Here is a 20,988-nt window from a genome sequence, read left to right as displayed (position 1 = left end):
TTTCTGCTAGACATCCTGCCCTAAGTTTAAAATGAATGGTGTAACTCACAGGTGTTCCCATCATTGTGTAAGTTTTTCCTGAGCCTGTCTGTCCATATGCAAAGAGGCAGATGTTGTATCCTCTAAATGCACCAGACAACACAGAAGTGCCAAGGTCCTGGAACACCTGAAAAGACCAAGAGAAATAAAGCAGACCATGAACAATATATCTCCTTATAAACACTCTTCATTACCTGCAGATCTTGCTTCTTTAATAGTAACAGATCTTGCTCCTTTAATAACTCCATGGGAACAAGGATCTTCACTCATTTGTCTTTTTATTTTATCAGACTCAATGCTGAGTGCCCAGCATCCACTTGTTAGATCTTCCTTAAGATACTAGTGTGTGTGTGTATATACATATATATATATATATATATACCAAGCATAGTGCTGACAAGTAGAAGTAGTGTTTAAGTGCTTCCCTGTCTGCTATCTCTTATTTTATATTCAGACTATGTGAATTCTTGAGGCTCTTTCCTACCCTGAGCATTTACAGTTCTCATCATAAATGTGACAGAAAGGTATGATCAAGGCTCTTTGATGCAATTACATAAATTCAGCATCAAAATTACAGATCAGAAGCAAAGCAAAGTCTATCCTGCACACAGATTTCACCCAAGCAATATTTCTATCTGACCCACCTGGTCTGTAAGTGACTCCACCAGAGGCTACATGCTTTATTTTCTCACACCAAACACACAGTGACCTGTCTTTTTCTGCTCATTGCATTACAGAGCCAGGACTTGTTATCACCAAATCCTTGTCAGCCTCTCAGGACCTCCAAAGCTTGCAGTGGTCCTACTGTGGCTGCTAAAGCTGGACCAACACTGACAAACTACCCATTCAACAAGGTCTGACCACTTATTCCTTCTGCTTTCCCTGCTCCTTCTTTTTTCTTTTTGATCCACAGGTGACCCACATTGCGATCATGCTCTCAGGACATCAAAGCCTTGCCCCAAACCAGCTCAAAGGACTCTTAGTAAGGTTTGCCAGGAAGTGCATTGTGGATCAAAAGGTTCCAGCAGGCAGGCTGCCAACGCCTCTGCACACTTTGGCCTTGCAAAAGAGAGGTTACAAGCTTTAATGCTTTTGCTGTTCACATAGAAAGCTGGTCTGTATATATAGAGAAATGCATAGGATTTCACTGTTTTAGTGCTGCGAAATCTCATCCACTGCCAGGTCATTTTCTTCTCCAATGACCAGATAAATGTCTGATACAAAACTGATACAAAAAACAATAGAAAAAAAATAAATCATAGATATCACCACTTTTCCTAAACTGCACAGAAAGCAGATTGAAAGTCCTCTCCTGAGACTTTAGTTTTCAGATCATATTTCAACTCAGACTAGGACAAGATGCTAATTTCCAGCTGAAGAATTAATAACATTCCTATTTGGCAAAATTTGACTACCCCTTTTTGTATTTGAATATGTGGCATGTCAGAGCATCTGCTTCACTAGGATCATCAGCTCAAGAAACTTTTCCATTCAAAGCACACAGTGAAAGCCATGAGCAGAACACAGGGATACAAATGTAATAGACAAGGGATTAAAAAAAAAAGATAGAGACAAACCCTCCAGTCACTACTGGAGGCCATTAAGAAACAGAGGTGGAGCTTTGGAGTGGCTGACCTGGACTTCACAGACAGCAACCTGGAGGGGAAAAAAAGAAACAGGAGAATTTGGGATATTTGAGTGGGGCCTGCAAGGCTGTGTAAAACTCACCAAGGAATGTTTAAGGTGAGAGACTTCAATTAGGCGTAGAGTCCAAGCTGATGGTCAAGGGATTCAGGGCAGGAGTGTTTCTGAGCACAGGCACATTTGCTTGTGAGCAGCAAATTGGGCTATCAGGCAGGTAGAAGCCCTGCAGAGAGGTTAAAAGGGCTCAAAGTCCAGGAAAATTTATTCTCATGTGAATTCTCCAGTGAACTCAGTAGAAGTACCACTAGGATCTCTTCCCTACCTGGTTAGCATGTAAATCTTGCAGGACATCTCTAAGACAGGACACTTAAGTTCAAAGGAGAAAATTCCTCCTGTGTGAGCACCTCAATGAAATCAGTAGCTGAGAATGTGAATATAAGGGGCAGGAGGAAAGAATCTAAATTCAAGAGGGCAAGAATTAGTTCTGCAGACTGACAGAGGGCCAGAGTCAAGCAGTATAAAGGACTAAGAAATTGCAGGATGAATTATCTTGAAGTAAGGGGAGCAAGGCAATACTGTGCCCATTTCAGAGTATCAACATTGAATAAATTCAGGAATTTTGCATGGCTCATTGTACTAAAAGCAGCTGAAGGACTCCATATCAACTCAGAAACCCATACTTCACATGGCAGAACCGCTTACAACAGGGATAAATACTAGAGAAGTATCTTGATTCTGTGATAGTTTCCTCATTAAATGCTGTCCTCCTTTCTGAAGGTTCATAATGGATCTTTGAGAGTTAGTAACTTGAGCTAAGTATAATAAAATGAAATCTTCACAGGTGGCAAACTTTCAGGACAACAACACCAATCAGTGTCATCTGGACATTGAAGCTGGTATTTTAGAACAACACCATTTTAGCTCTTTCTCTGTTGTTGAAACTTTTGTACAACATTGTGCAATTCATTTAACGTTTTCATGGCTCAGTTTTCCTACAGATAAAGTAGGAATAATGCTATCCATTAGCAGAAGATTGTGGGATGTTCTCACTAGTGTTCATAAAACTCCTTGTAATTTTACCACATCCACAGCAATTTAAGCCAACCGTGCAAATTACTGGGCATCCCCTCTCTCCAAGAGCACCTTGGACTCTCGGAAAGAAGAACCTCTAACTCCACATTCTCAGTTAAAGCTGCTACACTTACTCTGTATTAAATACACATGGTTACTCAGACACTTTAATTCAAATATGTCTTTCAAATCAGACCTTTTTTTAATTAGGTCTTGAGAGAAGACATAATACAAAAAACCCCTGGATTCTCTGAAAACAACAACAACCCTAGGATAGTGATGCATCAGAATCTCCAAAAATTATTTACTGAACTTCTAGTAAAAGCTGATTTGTACTGTTTAATTTTTGTTCTTTCTGGTAAATTACTCTCTCTCCTTTTGTGAGGATAAGTTACAATTAATTTAATTGAATATAGCCTCAATTTAGTCAGAAAAGCCTCTTTGTTTCGGTGTACTGCAGAAAAAATGGAGAAGTTGAATCACAGCAATAAATTTATTACTTGCTTAAAAAGGAAGGAGAGTAATTGAAATCAAAGCTTTCTCTAATATCAGAGGCATTAGTCCAAATACCCATTAGCAATAACAGTTGCAGATTATACAAAAAAGTCCTCTAATTAATCATTCTGGGCATATGTACTAACATATTTCATGATACAATAGATTGAATCACAGATTTTGCTGATCACGAGGTGAGGGTGGCAGGGAAAAGAAGAATCTTCTGGGATTATTCCAAGTCTCACATTTTAAATGAAACTTCAGGAAGATGAGGTTTTTCAAGAAACACGAGTTGGATATGGTTTCCTGCAGAGAACACACCATTTGGCTGAGACAACGCTGTCTTCCCTGCATGGCTGCTCTGTGTGACTGGCACTGCTCACTTTGTTCCGTGCAAGAACGAGCCTTTCAACAAAGCCCTAACTGCCTCTGCCATGTCTTTTCCTTGTACTTGCCCAGCTGTATGTGGTCCATACCCCATGGTGTTCTGGGAAATATTCTACAATTTATCACTTGTCAACAGTCCTAACAGCGGAAAAAAAACCCCATGCCTTTCTGAAAAAGTTGTGAGAAGGCATTAAGACAACTGTCGAATTATCACCATCGAGTTAATCCTATTTAAAACTGAAGACTAGAAAGACTATTTATTTCTTTTGAAATACAAATGTATTAGCGGTTAAATGAATGTGCCACTCATCAAACAGCCTCAGAAACTCTTTTGGAAATCAAAAATTATGAAGTATGAACTGAAGTCAGCATGAAACACAAAGTAAATCCACACCAAAAATTTGCAGTTTGTATCAAGTCACCCCTGACATGAAAATTAGGATTTACTACTCAATTCAAAACAAAATAAAAATTGGTAGAACAAACTGAGATATGGTTTTGGGTTGCTTCTTCAAGAATGCTTGAGAATTTTAACCTTTTCCACACAGTCCATTTTTAAAACGATGTATGAGGAATATCAATTGTCTAACCAAAAGATAAAATTTGGAGGAGTCTCGGAGATTTCAAAGAAGGATACGACACCACCTATCCTAAGAAACAGTGATGACCAAGTGACAAAAGACATTTCTTCTTCCCATTGCATGAATCTTTATAAAGTGAGTTTCACAATACTAAAGTAGTAAAGCTCTTCCTTTTTAGAAATTGGAAACAGATTTTGCAATTAGATTTGTGAGTAATAAGAATAACAATCTTCTTCACTACCAGGAGATTTATAAGAGATGAGCAGCAATCTGTTCTGATTCTTTCCCATTTGGACAGCAGAATCAGAAATCTTCTCTCAGCTCTCCTTTTCTAGCTTAAAAGTCAAAATTTATAGTGGTTTTTTTTACATCTTTCTTAAATAATGACTTTGCAAGGCACTGAAAAATACCTTATTTATTAGCCTGAGATAATGTCACATTTTATCACGTTAGACCTGCATGTCTGTGTATAAGTATGGATCAGCAGATAGATGACTGTATTTTTTTTCTGGAATATATTTTGTTCTACTGCTAAGAAGTAAAATATGACATGGACCAATTACTCACCAAAAGTGAAATAACTTTCAGATTTCTTTTGTTAACAGTAATGATTTGAGACTTTAGTTTACATTGAAATTTTTGCTCGGATATTAAAATTGTGAAGCCTTCTGTTTTCAAGTTCTTATTTTTAAAAAGGCCTGTTTATTTTTCAATTAAAAAAAAAGTTTTAGCATATTCTATTTCTCCCAACTACCTGTGCATATTATAAAAACTTTTTTCTTTTATATTCTCTGACTTCTTAGTTATTATCAAACCAATGGCCTGTGGATATTCCCTTGAATCTACAACCTCTCTGTGACACACACTAAGACAGACAAGTGTGTTTGCTGTCAGTTTTTCTTTTATTCCTCCAAAAGGTTGGAGATAATTAAACTGTTCTCTAATGCATGAGATTCAAACTAATGCTACTGACTTTGTAACACAAGGCTCAGTTAATATCACTACCTTTGACTTTACTTGGAATTACTATGCATTGAATAGATCCACATCTAGCACAGCTGATGACAACAAATACATATTTTACAATGTAAGTGGAAGGGGCTCTCTTTATTCTCTGATAGTGTCCCTCTTACACTAATAAATGCTTAAATTTTGAAGATAATGGAGTCATTCTATCAGAAATGAAGGTTTGGCAATATAAATTTCTTGAGCATAAAACTTTCCTTCCTTAATCCAATCAGAACATGGATTGCAAGAAGAAAGGAAAAGAAATTGTTTTAAATGACAGTTAATTGACTGTTAAGCTTTGGGGTTTAGTAATTTGGGAAATTGAATGTTTTTCCAAGTCATTCATGCCAAGTCTCAGAGTCACATTAAAAAAAAATCCAGTAAACTTCCAGGTACAGCATGTAATGCCAAGTTTGGAAATGTAAAAAATGAATATTAATAAATAAGCATTTTCTGTCACTTGGGGGTTTTTTCCCCTAAGTAATTTCTGGTAAATAAGACTTTCATTTCGCTTTGAGAACAATGAACAAGCAAGGGCCAAAGCAGAGGAAAAGGGAGGGGAAAAAAGAAGGAGGAAGCTACAACTTTTATGAGCAACAAATTAACAGAATAGTTTATCAAGTCTTATTTGGACAGCACCCATTTACTTATTGCCAATGTCTGAAATCATCAATGTATAATAGTCACTCTAGGACACTAAATCCAACTAGGAAACTTCAAATTTCAAGAGAGTTTATTTGGTAAAGACAAAAGAAAGGAATAAAGAAAGGATTTTTGAATAAATAAAATTTGTACTTATTAAAGGCATAGTCTACAAACATCAACACTGAAAACTCACCAAAAGCAATCCAGTTTTACTGCAAAACATTAGGCTAAAGTTAGGATACTAAGATAAATTCCCACAGCTAATAACCAGGAACAAAATCAAAAGACAATGATCTTCTTGGACAGCACAATTTAAAAATAGCCTTTAAAATATCCCAGTTTAATGAAAATGGAAAAGACTCAGCTGAAGCAAGACACACAGTCAAAAGCTACTTTTGACCACAGAACCAACAAGTCACTTTATAAATGCTGAGAAAACTCAACAGCCTTATTTCCATTAATGATTTGCCTTGCAAACAAGATAAGGGAAAACTTCCTCATCAGTAGGTAGAAAGCTTCAGAGTACCAAGACAACTGCAGCAGACACAGCTATGAAATGAATTACGTATTAAAGAGGTGCTGTTGTGTACTATGCAAACAAAATCACACTCAGGTCAGTGTGTCAATAGGTCAGGGCAGTCTGAGTAACTGCATGAAGTCTAAGAGGCTCCATCCTGCAGGCTCTGTTTGCCACGGTCTCCACTGTGAGCTACAGATATGCTGCATCTCGTATTTCCTGTGTTTTCCTTCCAGAATTTTGCCTCAAGCTGTTGCTGTTTGGGTTACAACTAAATTGTATTTAATGACATTGCTGCTACATCTCAAATGTAGCATCCAAGACTCAGATTTAAGGTGAAAAAACCACATTAATTTAGTAGAATTATACAGAACTAAGCAATTCCTGCCAAAATAATGAAAACCTTCGTCCCACAGTCTTTACAAACCCTTAATTAATTTACATAAAAAGGCAGAAAGAGAATGCAAGGAAGGAATACATAAAAACAAATCTAGGAGGTTGTTCCAACAATGCAAGGCTTTTTCTGCACGTGTTTTGTCTTAACAAATATTAAACAAGTGTCAGCCGAAGGGCTTTCTGTACATGGTCAGAGAAAGCACGAGCAAAGGGAAGCACATTATGCTGATCAGTTGCTCAGAAGCCTCTACTGTGACATTTGGATTACTTCAGCAACATTACTTCTTGGTTTGAATGGGATAAAGCGGAAGGGGGGAAGGCATCGGTTGGTTAGTTTGGGAAAGTTTTTTCTCTCTTTACAAGAGGCCACAGCTTCACAACCAGGATTATTTCTTTTCCTTCTCTCTATCCTGCCTTTTCAGTTTCTTTTTCCCAGTCCAACCGGAAGCAGGGCTGTGAAAGGGACGGCTTCTCTCCAGCTCAAGAAGCTTGGCTCCTGGCAGAGGCATTTGCACCAGAACTTAAGAGACAGTTCTGTTCTTGGCTCTGCCAACAGACTTCCAGTGTGTCTTTAAATCCCTTTGTGCTTTAATTCTCCCACTGAGAGACAACAATGACTTCTTTGTTCATCTTACCAGGTGTAATTTTTTTTCCAGTGGAAAAACTGTCTGCTCTGTGTGGTAATGGTCGTACACACACACTAAATTTAACAGCGTGAAAGTTCAAGCTTGATTAAGGTATTTAGGAGAAACCATGAAACAAAAGTACTAGAGAAAGTCACAGATAGCATGTGACAAATCTATTGTTCTTCTGGAGGGGGGGAACAGGAGGGAGAATATTGGATTCTGATTAGGCTGAGTAGTAGCTTTACATTCCTGCCATTTTATTGCTGAATTATATAATCATGAAAATACACCTTATTCACTGATTAATCATTAAAAAAACATCTCATTTTGACAAAAAAGGAAAAAAATCTGTGCTTACCACATCAGTCTAATTTATAAATGTTCTGATAGAACCTGAACTTTTTAAAGTTCTAAACTGCTTCATCACCAAGGGCACAATTCCTCTCTACTTCATTTTTTCTTTTCTTTTTTTATAAAATTGCAGATATTCTGCTGTAAACATCAGCTTGTGTATTTTATCTACCCATACAAAAGCACATACCTCTCATCTATTTTCCTTTCCAAAAGGGATTCCTATTGTGTTATCGCTGATTTATAGAAGAGAAATCTTAATGTAATAGCCATATAATCCAAACTCTACACCATTTGATACTACATCAATATTGATCTAGCTCAGTCCAGCTATATTTATCATAATAAAGCTTTCTACAGTGGAAAACACCTGACAATTTTTTGGCTTTATTAATGAATACTTTAAGATTCAGGCCTATAATTTTGTGGTTTTGGGGTCTTTAAAACTGGATAAAAACCAGTAAGCATCCTGAGGGAAAGGAAGAAGATTGGATGCAAATGGCTAGCTGCACACAACTTGCAACACTGTCTTAATGAGAAGATGAGAAACTAAGTGGTTTCATTTCTCTGCCCCAAGAGCATGGGACCAGCTTTGAGTGCTGGGTTGGATGTCAGAGGTATGGATTTAATTTCTGTGCATCTCCAACAGCAGAACAGTAACACTGTGACTTAGACCAGTGCCAGCAATACCCCATGAAGGAAAATTTTTCCTGAGTGAATTCTGGGTCAGACCATTCAATAATGGAACCATGGGGGAAGCTAAAATCTTTAGCTTTTCAAAGTCTAGCAAAGGCTAATGTCACAGCTGGAAGAAGCAACACAATATTCTCTACAGTCCCACTGTTTACTCCACAGCCAGGTGTTTAAGACATCTCATTCCCATGCCCCAGATATTATTTCATGGCAGAAAAATAATGTAAGTTGTCACTTTAAATGTTCTGATACCATTGTTATCTGTGCCTGAATGACCACTGAAAAGAAAAAAAGAATTAAAAAAGGGCAGAGCAGTTGTACTGATATCCTTCTAAAATGAGCAAAATAAATACTGTGAGAGCTAAGTGGGTTTTTTATACTCAATTATATCTTTCTTGCAATGAAGAGAGCAAGGAATAAATAATGGATTATAATGAAGTTATAAATATCCTGCATTTTCTCCCACCACCGCTAGCTCTTGGCTAAGATCCCAGGTCATTAGCGGATGTCTGTGATTCCATGTGAAAGGAAAATAAAGAAAAAGAATATAAAATCACTAATTCTTTTTGTACAAGACAGCAGAGATAAATACCAATTCTCGTTTGTGTCTCTGAAAGTAACTGCTCCTTAATTTTGTGAGAAGGCTGAGGATGGAGATATTTAGATATAGATATTAATAGATATTTAGTATCTATTTCAAATTTAAATATTTCAGTAATTCAGTAAGGGCTAACAACTGTTTGCAATACTCAGACAAAAGCACAATGACACTATCAAGACAGATTTCTGCTTCTTTTCCCTTCAGCTGGAAATGGGTATTCTCTTTTCATATTAGATCACAAGCTCTTAAGATTACAACACTGGAAAACAATTCTTAAGCCTATAAAATATACTTTCCTAGCAATCAGTTCATTTTTTCACCTTCATACAAGAGACCAAAATAAAGTAAAAATAAACAAAAGAGATGGCAAGACATTGAAAATTGTTATTTATATCAATAATTCTGTCAAAATGCCAGCAAAAATTCTACAAGGCATATTCTGTTCATAAAACAATCAACAATGACTACATTTCAATGGTACTCAAACCCAATATAGTAACATCCTGCTTCTAGAAGTAAATTTTCTGTGTTTGGCATTATTTAATCTGGGTAGAACCTTGCAAGTGCTCATGGAAGTTAAGTGCTTGGTCTTTACCTCAGATTTCAGTTTTTTTACACTTGCAATGATGAGATTTATTGGAACCAAACTGTAAGCTGATTCTACACTAAAATATAGAGATACATTCTGTTTATAAATTGGGATGTTAAACAAGTTGTAGCAGTACATTTTGTTAATAAGGCAATGCTTGTCATCTAAAAAAAACCTGTATGGTGTTACTGCACAGTATTGGTACTTCACTGCAACAGTTTTTTGTTTAAAAGAAATTGCATCTCCATAACTGGGGAGATGAGAAGGTTTAAAGGACACGTATTGTATTGTATTAGTTATAGTTGCTTCTACCTCTGTTTCACAGGAAGAAAAAAAATCCTCCTAGTTTCAGGCAACAGACTTAGGACTGTATCTATTTTAATCATCAGATTTTTATTTCTGTTGCTTGCTTACTTAAAATAAAGACATAAATGTACACGCCTTCTGCCAGGGACAGTTTTTAGAATATTTTCAGGGCTTATTGGGTGCACCATAAATGGTGCAGAGAACTGGCAGGAAGGCCAGGCTCAGAGAGTGGTAGTCGATGGAGTTACATCCAGCTGGCAGCCGGTGGCCAGCGCTGTTTTCCTGGGCCCAGTGCTAGGAAGCCACTCCTGTCTAATGTCTTCAACAACCTGGCCAAAGGGACTGAGTGCACCCTCAGACAGTTCACAGATGACACTGAGCTGGGTGGGAGTGCTGACCTGCTGGAGGGCAGGAAGGCTCTGCAGGGATCTGGACTGGCTGGATGGATGGACCAGGCCAACAGTGTGAGGTTCAACAAAGTGAAGCATCAGGTCCTACACAACCAACCCACACAGCACTACAGGCTGGGGAAGAGTGGCTGGAAAGCTGCCCAGCAGAAAAGGACCTGGAGGTGCTGGTTGACAGCAGCTGAACATGATCCAGCAGTGTCCAGGTGGCCAACAAGGCCGATGGCATCCTGGCCTGTATCAGGAACAGTGTGGCCAGCAGGACCAGGGCAGTGATTGTCCCCCTGTACAAACCCTGCGGGCATCTCTCAGCAATATGGACACTAAGGTGATGGAGTGGGTCCAGAAAAGGGCAGTGGAGATGGTGAAGGGTCTGGAAGTGTCTTATGGTCAGTGGCTGAGGAAGCTGAAGTTGTTTAACCTGGAGAAAAGGAGGCTCAGGGGAAATCTTACTGGTCTGAACAACTACATGAAAGGAGGCTGTGGTGAGGTGTGGGTGAGCCTCTTCTCCCAGCTAACAAGTGACAGGATGAGAGGAAACAGCCTCAAGATGTGCCAGGGAAGGTTTGGATTGGATATCAGGAAAATTTTCTTCACTGAAAAGGTTGCCCAGGGAAGTAATGGTGTCACCGTCCCTGGAAGTATTCGAAAGATCTGTGGATGTGGCAACTGGGGATATGGCCTAGCAATGAACAAGGTGGTGCTGCATTAATGTTTGGACTCCATTATTTTAGAGGTCTTTTCCAACCCTAATAATTCTGTAGAACAGCTTGGACCTTTAAAGGTCATCTACTCCACCCACTCTGCAATAAGCAGAGAACAGTGACATTTCAACTGAGAAAACTCCTTTACAGCGGCGGGACTAATTTTATGCCTGTGTCTTGAAGCACGTACCTGACTGGCCTAAACTAAAAGTGCAGCTGATGTCCACAAAAAGGATGTGAAGGAAAAATCTACACACTTTTATGAATTCAGATATGACTTCAATGTACATTGAGAAGATCAAGAATCACCAGTCAAATCCCCAAAAGCAAGTTTCTTGACTTCTAGCTCTTCAAAAATTATTGCAATATTAAAGATTTATGTTTGGTTTCTTTTAGAAAAAAAGAGGATGTTTTCTATGGTATGTCCCACAACTTTAAAAATAAATAAAATAAAAAAATGGTTTGGAACTACATAAAATCCTCTGGAAAAAAAGTCCTTTCTAAATGTGTATGGCTTTTAGCAGTTTCCAGGAGAATCCAAACAACAGCAGGCAATTTAAGGTGACTAATGAATTCATAGATAGAGATTTTGGCATCCTATTCTCAACAATATATTAAGAATGAAGTTTGACAGGGCTGTGGTTTAGTAAATTGTTTTTTCTGCTCTTTTGCAAGGTCAATGGAGCTCTGTTCACTTCCAATTTACAAGGAGTGCACATTAACCGCAAAGCTGCCATGAAGAACCAAAGCTCGCCTAACTAGAAATGTTACATTAAAAAAAAAAAGTGCAGAGTATCAGTTTCTTTTATTTCAGCTCTCCTAGGAGCAGAAATTAGAAATTACTGAGACTGGACAGAAATACTGCTTTATTCTGTAATTCTCTTCCCTGCTCACTGCATACCACACCAGCCTCAAAACTGGGCAAGACATACTATGAAGATGGTTCAATAGTTCATTCTATAATTTATTTAACTATCATAAAGCAAAAAGCAAGGTGGTTCACATCACCTGTAAAACTTCTTAAAAGTGTTTGTAAAATATAGAAGAATCCAACTATCCAAATACTCTCATAGAGCAAAAGATAACACAATATATTTTCAAAAATCAAAACATGCAGATCTTCTAAAAATCAGTAAAAAAACTCCAGGCATCAGAACCAGAGAATCTCCATATCCCAGTTAAGGTCACATACTTGTGAGCCATTACAAGCCTAGCAATAACCAAATCATTAGTATTACCAAAATGAACAAAGACCCTTTGGCAAAATATTAAAAAAAAAATAAAAAAATTCATGATATTATGGCCTGTGAAGAAAGTACTGGAGTTTCCCTCTCAGACATGATGTCTTCTGGACTAAAAAAAAAAAAAGAAAAAGCTTTTAAAATATTCAGAGAACATATCTGGTTGTCTAAGAAAACCAGATTTTTTTCCCACTAACTAATAAAATACATGAAAGGTGATACAGAAAAATGAGACAGAATGAAGAAATTTCATCAGCATTAAAAGCTCTTGAAGACGCATTAAATTTTATTCCTTCTACAAATTAAGATTTTATGCTATGCAGCACACTAAAATGGCCAAGAAATGAACAATCAATGAGCAGAGGCAGATAGATAGATGTTCAGAAAACATATTTAGAAAGGATTGAAACGCAGGACATTAACGCATTTGCAGGATTTAACTAATTAGCCACCCTTCTACATTCTTTTCAGCTTATTGGTACAATAGTCTATAATGAGGTATCAATTTTGTCACCAATTATAATTCATGATTTGCAACTTAATTGTCAGTTCTACCCCAATGTAAGTTTATTGTATTGAGTATAGGCTAAATCAATAATTTTTAAATACATGTCTCAACCCTCTTTTAATACAAGTGTCTTACTACAATAAATTTATTCAGAAAAAGACAGATTCACATAAAACCCCAGGATGTTCTCAAATATGCCAACCTATTAATCTCTATTTCTACTTGCACTATTTTCTCTTTTAGGTAGGTAACTGTTGCATCATTGATTCAGCTAGAAATTCAGTTACTAGAGAATATTGTTTGTTTCAAAAGAATATTGAATATAATAACCCCATGTTCAAACTAGTAGGTGATTTCCAAACAGCTGTGCTGTGTAAGATGACCATCCATCTCCCTGGGAATTCCAAGCAGACTTCTCTCTTTTCAGTGTAATGACTTCAGCAGAAGCATTTGGTGTTTCTTACATTCAAGATCTGTATATGCTGCTCTCACAGCAAAAGAAGGCCACAGCATCTGCAAATTCTTTAAAAATGCTGCCTGCTTTGATCAAAGCTGCCCAAATAGGTCAAAATAGCACAGTGGACTGTACATTTTTAAGCATTTCACTTCCAACACTTCTTTTTTTATTAGTCCCTCAATTGCTTTGGAAAAGTCAAAGCCTGACTTGAAGAGGATTTTTAAAAGCACAGTTCTACAATTTTATTCTGTGTGTAGGATTATTTCTTCTATTTCTGTTATCAAATAATTTCTCTCCCCAAGTCCTTTTCCTCATTTTTAGAAATTAATCTGTTAACCAGTCTGGCTGCAAGAAAGGCAGACTTTCTTGCAGAGTCTTTCCCAACTATATCAGCCCCAGGAAAGCATTACAATGTGCATGCTGCTGGTTATCTTGTGGACCACATATATTAAAAAAAAATAAATAAAAAAAATCTTGATTTATTGATACTCACTATGAAGCATAAAAGGTGCCAAACTGCATGCAACAAACTTCAGCACCCAAAATTAACTCTCCACCCCTAACTCACAACCCACAACTCCTCAGCCAGCTCCCCCCAGCAGCTATTTAAACATGCCCAGCCCACAAGGCATGGAACAGACCATTGTGTTCAGCTTATCAAGCACTCTCAGCCTCCTAGGCAGGGTGGCCACATGAAAACTGCCAGACAGAAATGGTCCTGGTCCCTGCCAGTTCCTGGGCTGTGCCTACAAATCTTCACAAATAGAAGCAGCTATCCCAGGCCAAGCAGCACCAGGAAGCACTCCAACAGTTTAGCACTAGGGATGATCAAGCTGCAGTGCTCATGGAATACTCCCTGACCTCAAGCAGGAGCTGGACAGATACAGCTTCAGCTTGCTATAAAGAAAAAAGAAAATCAACTCTTAGCTGATAAAATGGGGGCAAAAGATGATCTTCTAATCAAGACAAACTTCTAATCTCTTTTGCTTCCCCTTTCAACTCAACATGCCAATGAAATGCAGTTGCAGAAAGCCTCTTGCATTCATAATAATTGGAATAGAAAAAGATTACATTCCATATATTGTAATAAGCAACAAAGTTATGCAAATGACATGCAGTAGGAAGTGAGACAATAACAGCATTGTGGTGTACTCAACAGAGTCAAATGCACAGAAATGATGTAAAGGGGGACATGAATAGCTGAAAGCAAGTTTCTGTAACCCTCCAAAATCTTTATGTTTTCAGACTAAATGTATCTTCAAGACATTGACACTTCTTTTGAGTTTCTGCTGAATTTAAATTAAAAATATAAAAGCTACCTCAGCCCAGGCTTTAACTTACCTTATTCTCCACTCAAAAATCAAAATAGTTGCTAATTTTCTGAATATGAATTGGAAATTCAGTTTCTGTTTCTTGGTTTAGAGCTATAAGACACATTAAAAATAACTAAGAGATATAGGAGTGTTAGCCATCAAAAAAAAAACCCAAAACAAACAAACACAAAAGCAAAAACACACACAGACACAAAAAAAAACCTATTGAAAAAGAACAAGTAACAGCCCCAAGTTCTGGACTAGAATATTTCCTAATCATTACAGAAATGAGATTATTTTTTGGCTTTAAAATGATAACTAGCTCCACCAAACCCTTTCACTTGATTGGAATTTGAACATGGTAGAATACAAAAAAAAATCACTGCTTTAATGATCAATTCCTATCAACTCTCTCCCTAGATCTTTAACATGATTCAATCTTTTCTCCTACTTCAAAACAGCTATGAGAAATGCTCTTCCATTTAATAAAAAAAAGAAAAATAGAGTCATAAAAAAGACAAAAGCAGGTAGGTTTCAGACCTTGCTTAGGTAATGAAAAGGTCAGTAAATACAGAGTCATACATTTTGAAGCAAAACTTGTGTTCTGTTAGGAAACAGGTTAAAACATGCCTCAATTAAAAATATATTATTCACTCATTAACTACGCTGGCCATTACTTTCAGTTGTTAAGAAACGATACAACTAAGAACATCAAAATAAGAGAGCCTGGGGGAAAAAAATAGCCTTAGAGCACAAAGTAAAGCAGCATGAGGACTTCTGCATGGCATGCATGATGTAGGGTAACCTGAGCTATCCACCATGAATCCCCAACAGCATTGGCTCCGTGCAGGGAGGTCCTGGAGATGGTGGGACAGGCAGATACAGCTCCAAAGCCACAGCATGTGCAGCACAATGCCAGCTGCTAAAGGAGCACTTTGCTGTTCTGCAGGTGGGACTCAGAGATGCACCTCTCTTGCCCCCAAAGGAGAGGTGACACCACGTAAGGGACACCACAGCTTTCGGGGACATAATGTAAGCAAAGTTTTGCATCATTCTTTCAAGGACTCAGGTTACTCATTGGTTGTGTGGCAAAGTGATTACTGTGTTCTACTGTCCTGGTCATAGACCAGTCCCAACAGGACTTGCTTCAAAATACTGAATCATTGCTCAGAGGTTTTTGACTTTTAAAATCCATCAGGAAATCTCATTTTTTCACAGTGAGGATTACAACATGTAATACCCATGAAACTTTCAACATAGATGTTCCAGCAAAAAAAAAAAGCTTATTTATTCCTAAAACTACATGCAGTTACTCACATTCACTTTCTGCTACCATAAAAAGACACACTCAGCAAAACCCAGCCCAAGATAAGACATTTGCTCCCTTTGTTCTGTTCATCTCCAAAGCAATTGTTTTTTTCATGGATGATGCATTCCTGAAGCCCAGCTTAAATGTGCTGTGAGAGATCTTTTACTAAAATCAAGATCTGGACGAAACTCGCAGAACATTTATGGACTCAGAAAATTGGAGCTACCAAAACAAAAAGTGTAAAGCAGTCTTGCACCGGTAATTTGGGCTCTCCCATTTAGTCATATTTGAAATGAAACAAAATCCAGAGATGCAGACAGTTCTTCGAAATAACATGGAAAATGGGCAAATATAAACTTCCCTGAAGGTACTTTACATTGAATAAACATTTTCTCTTTCCAGTTCTCCAGTGCTAACTAGAGAAGGTTTCCCTTCCCCACCTTTATCTAGGAAATCCTAATAAATTAAAAATCTATAAACATAAAAAAAAATAGACCACTTTATTTAACACTGGTCTGGATCCTCACACTTTGTTGGATTAATTTTTCAGACTTGATGTTTTATTTGTAGGTCTGTCACTTGGGGTGGGATGAGGCGCATACTCTTTAGAGAGACTTAACTCTTTGTAAAGAAACCTGCCAACAATACCATAAAAGCACTAACCATTGATACAATCCATGTACACACTCTGAAGCACATATGTGTGTATAGGAAAGGGATGGCTGAAAATGGAAAACACTTGCAATAACAGTAGAGCAGAAACTGAGATATATTTTAACTTTATTAGGTGTAATTTGAAAGCAACTGGTCCTTACTGGCACACACAAAAGCTCCCCATCAATTCAGGAAAGTATTTGTTGTCATTCAGCATCTCAAGAATAAGACCTATCCAGCAAAGACTGATTCAAATGGTCCACTCCAAAACTTATTAATAACTATTTCATGTGACAGTGATGTAATTTGATAAGACACCCCTCAAAATACATCTGTGAATCTAAAACAGAGAATATCATCCCCCCTCGTTCAGATAAGAATGTCCTGATATTCTAACACTGAAGTTATAAAGAGTGAAAACTTTTCCATAGTGGTGTGTAATGTGAGGGTAAGGAAACCTAAACTGATACTCAGGATTTCAATTTTGATGTGCTGAGGCTACTTGTAAGCATTTCCAGACTGAATTAATTTTATTCATCTCCACTCTGTCTTACATAATGTAAAGGAACTGCCATCAGAACCTGCTTTGTCAGAAAAGCCACAACTGAATGGAGATGTTAATTTTGCTTTTCAATTCAAGGTCTCAAGGGCAGGCTTTCTTGTTGATTAAAAATAAAGCTGAATAGGGAGTCAACACGCAGGTGCTCAGATACAGCCAAAATGATGATTCATTCAGTTTGTGTTGAAGGTCACACACACATATCTCCCTGAGGCATATCATCTTAGTTAACAGAAAAATATAAAAGTCAACTACTATTGGAGATAAATAAAGTGAGCACAAATTCACAAAAAAGAGAAGGGTTGCTTTTTGCTATAATATAAAAGAACAACTGCTGATCATACCAAACACTTTAATTAACAGTGAAACTGGACACATGCATATTGTTTAGGTTTATCAGACTTCAACTACTTATGTGTGCAAGTCCAGCCTCATGCCTTCAACACATCAGAAACATGGCTCATTTTCAGAGATAAACAATCTGGCTGTGTGGAACTCGATCACAGCTGTTGCAATAAACATACCTCACTATTCAATGCTAGCACAGTCCTGCCCAACAAAATCTTTCATAAGGAAGCTGCCTGCTAAAGGAAAATAAAACTGCACACCCAGAGAAGAAAATCTCCAAACCTGGTCCAGTCTCCCAGCAAAAGCCTATCAACATCCTTCCATCCAGTGACTATGGAACTCACAGACATAATGATCTTGGAGACTTAGCTGAAGTTCAGACTAATTTTTCAGTAATTTCAGCTCCCGAAAGATGAGTCTAACTAAAGCTATTCACATAAAGCATTGATAAGTCTGGAGAAAAACCACTCCAAGTTAAAGACTAATCTTGGATCAATCTGCAGCCTTGGAAGTACCATGAATATGACCTTTCCTTCTGTGAGTTGCCATGGTGTGAAAATTCTTACAGATGAACAAGGGAACCTGTTTGCAAAACAGAAGGAGTATGGAATAGTCCTTATATTAGATTAAAAGAAGGAAAAGAAATGCCACCATTTTAAGAACATGGAGAAAAAACTGTGCTGTGATTACATAGAGGAATTTAAACTGTGAATGTCCATTTACAAGTAAGAAAGATCAACATCTACATACAGCTTATCTTTATAGAAGATTTTTTTCTTAAAAACATCTCTATCTCACATCTTTAACCAGTGTCAATTTAAACAGAAAAAAAAAATCATCCATCCAAATAAGCATAGTTTGCAGGTGACTTCAGAATGTTTGCAGATCATTATACAAGTTCATGGTTTTACTTGTAAGACATGCAATAATTACAAGGTTTGTAAAAGTAACTCAGACTGAGAATGTGCAGGTTCACTGCAAATATGCACAACACCTGACAACCCAAAGACCTTGATTCTTTTTTTTTCTTTTAAGTTGCTGAAGGCATTTATAGGTCCTTTGAATATTATTTAGTGAGTTATACTGAGTGCCTGTTGTAAAGAATGTGCTCTGTGTATCTAAGTATGCAATGGTCAGTGCCTAGCAGGGAAACAATCAGTGAGCATGAGCAGCCTGAACAGACAGAAAATGTCTCATTTCATTGTTTGTTAAACAGTTTACTGCTTTTCCTCAGCTTAATCCTTTCTTGTACACTCCTGTTTAGGTCTCATACTTGAAGTGTTTCTACATTAGACCATAGTTGCCTATGAATGTATACAACTATTCCTATCAATTAATTCAATGTCTCAATAAATTGAAACGCAATATGATTCTTTTTGTCTTCCAACAAAGCGTGCTTTGAAGTTTGCAATTATTCACAATAGTTCCCAGAGAAGTTTTCAGCAAAGAAGTCTTGGTATAGTCAGAAAGAATGACCTTATTTGATCACAAACTGAACACAGCAGCTGTGCTGCTGGCAGAAGATCTATAACATACACTCATGGTGGCTTCCCTGCCTCCATCACAATCCACTATATACTGATCCAATTATTGCACAAAAAGCCTTTTTCTTATAGCACACTCTCCTTTTCACTTCTGTCCCACTCTGAATTGGAGAGAAAAATTTCTTGCAGATGGAATGCTTACTGCTTTTCAAATATTTCGTGTGAAAAAGCCATTTACACCCACAGCTGCTGCTGCCTTCTATTTCTCCCTCCTTTTACAAGACAAGGAGGAGGAGAGGACAGAGAGAGAGAGAGAAACCTAAAGAATTTTTCAAGACATTTAAATTATAAGTTCATTGTGTTATTTTTTTTTTTAATAATTAGGCTCATAGGACAGATAACAGATTTTGATTTTGTGCTGATAATTTACAAGACTTCAATTTAAAACTTGAATCTTGCAGGGAATGCACAGAGGCATGGAAGTATCACAAACTCAGCTTAGAGAGGAACAGTCTCTCAGGTGAAGTTTGTCAACACATTACTTTGCACTTTAAAAAAAAAAAGGAATACAGTGACTTAGTTTGATGAAGAGTTGGAAAGTATGTTGCAATATTTTCCTTCCAAACAATACAGTTGTGTAACTTTTCTAAGCTTTTGCAGTTAACATGTAAAACAAATAAACAAAACACTTGAAAAAAAAAAAAATCAAAACCTAGTGCCATATTGGAAACCTTGCATCCTAAACATCTGCTCCTTTATTCGTTTTTCAGTCATACTCTGATAAGCAACTAAATAAAAGCCTACCTACTCCTTTCCCTAGCTACTTTTCTTAGATGGAAATAGGATAAAATACAACTATACTGAAAAACCAGACATGATGGAAAGCACTTAGAAGAAGAAATGACAAAACCTCTTTATAGGGCTTATATGTATTCTACCACATGAGCCATCAGTAATCCCCATTTCTGCCTCCAGAGCAAGGAATAATTCTTGCAATGAATATATTTATAAACAAAGACAGAAATAATTGGATGACACATTTGAAGAGGAAGGAGCTCTTCCTAGCTACACACGTGGAATGGACAGACAGGCAAAGAGAACCTGTGTTACTTGCTATATAGAGCTTAGAAATAAGCAACCTTTAATTGAACATGTCTTGCTTTTGAACAATCTTTCAGTAAAACTCTCAGTGGTTCAAAAGCACAGTGAAAATGAACCAAAAAAAGGATCATTGTTATTCTTTCACTTACATTAATAAACAAGTGCTGAACAATAGGAAGGTACAGGGTGAGAAGGTCAAGAAATTAGGAGCAATTACTAAATTTGCAATAAGGTTTGTTTTTATACTCTTACTGCTTTCTTACTGTAAAAGCCTCCCAATTTATTAAGATACTCTTCACATGTAACACATTACAGTGCAACCTCCACATACAGGGAAAAATATACAAGTCTTGCAATTTTATTTTTTCTTTGACAGACAGACGCTTGTCTTCATAAAATAATATATTCCTTCAGGGAAAAGTATGCAAGAGTATGTAATCACTCAGCTATTTAACCACTGTGCACTCTTACATTTCTTAGATTTACTTCAGTTATCTTTTTTGTTTATTTATAGACTTTTTGGTCAAGGGCTTTTATGGATATATCTTTATTTCATTCATTTATCCATTAAGAGTCACAGTGTTAATGAGAATGATAATATTCAGAGAGACACTGAAGGAATATTCACATCAACATATACCCAATATACTGTGTCAAACCAAAATCACACACTTATTGGGTCAAACAGCCCAGAAGTGTAAAATTCTTTGACCAATATGAATGTTATTTATTTAACTCTTTAGGAAGCCTGAGGAAGGAAAACCTAAAGTCTAAATTACAACTTCCCTTATAAACACTATCATCTCCATGAAACTATTGCACTAAGTACAAAAGACTAAGCTACAGAAAGTGTTTCAAGAAAACCCATTCGGAGTTCTGGATCCCACTGGAATCAGTGCTGGTTGGGAACTTAAACACTTTTCTGGATTTCATTATACCCACCATTCAAAGCCT

The 20,988-nt window shown here is 37.1% G+C and overlaps 1 protein-coding gene across 1 annotated transcript in view; it reads right to left on the bottom strand.

Annotated features, from left to right (window-relative positions):
* Positions 1-20,988, bottom strand: part of STARD9 (StAR related lipid transfer domain containing 9) — a 98,844-nt gene that overhangs the window by 58,305 nt on the left and 19,551 nt on the right. Inside the window, exon 4 of the mRNA XM_058850652.1 lies at positions 50-166. Within this exon, the coding sequence (XP_058706635.1) occupies positions 50-166 (117 nt within the window). The remainder of the gene's footprint in view (positions 1-49; positions 167-20,988) is intronic.

The sequence above is a fragment of the Poecile atricapillus genome, chromosome 1 (genome assembly GCF_030490865.1).
Source record: "Poecile atricapillus isolate bPoeAtr1 chromosome 1, bPoeAtr1.hap1, whole genome shotgun sequence".
Taxonomy (NCBI): domain Eukaryota; kingdom Metazoa; phylum Chordata; class Aves; order Passeriformes; family Paridae; genus Poecile; species Poecile atricapillus.
This window is presented reverse-complemented; position numbering and strand designations above follow the sequence as displayed.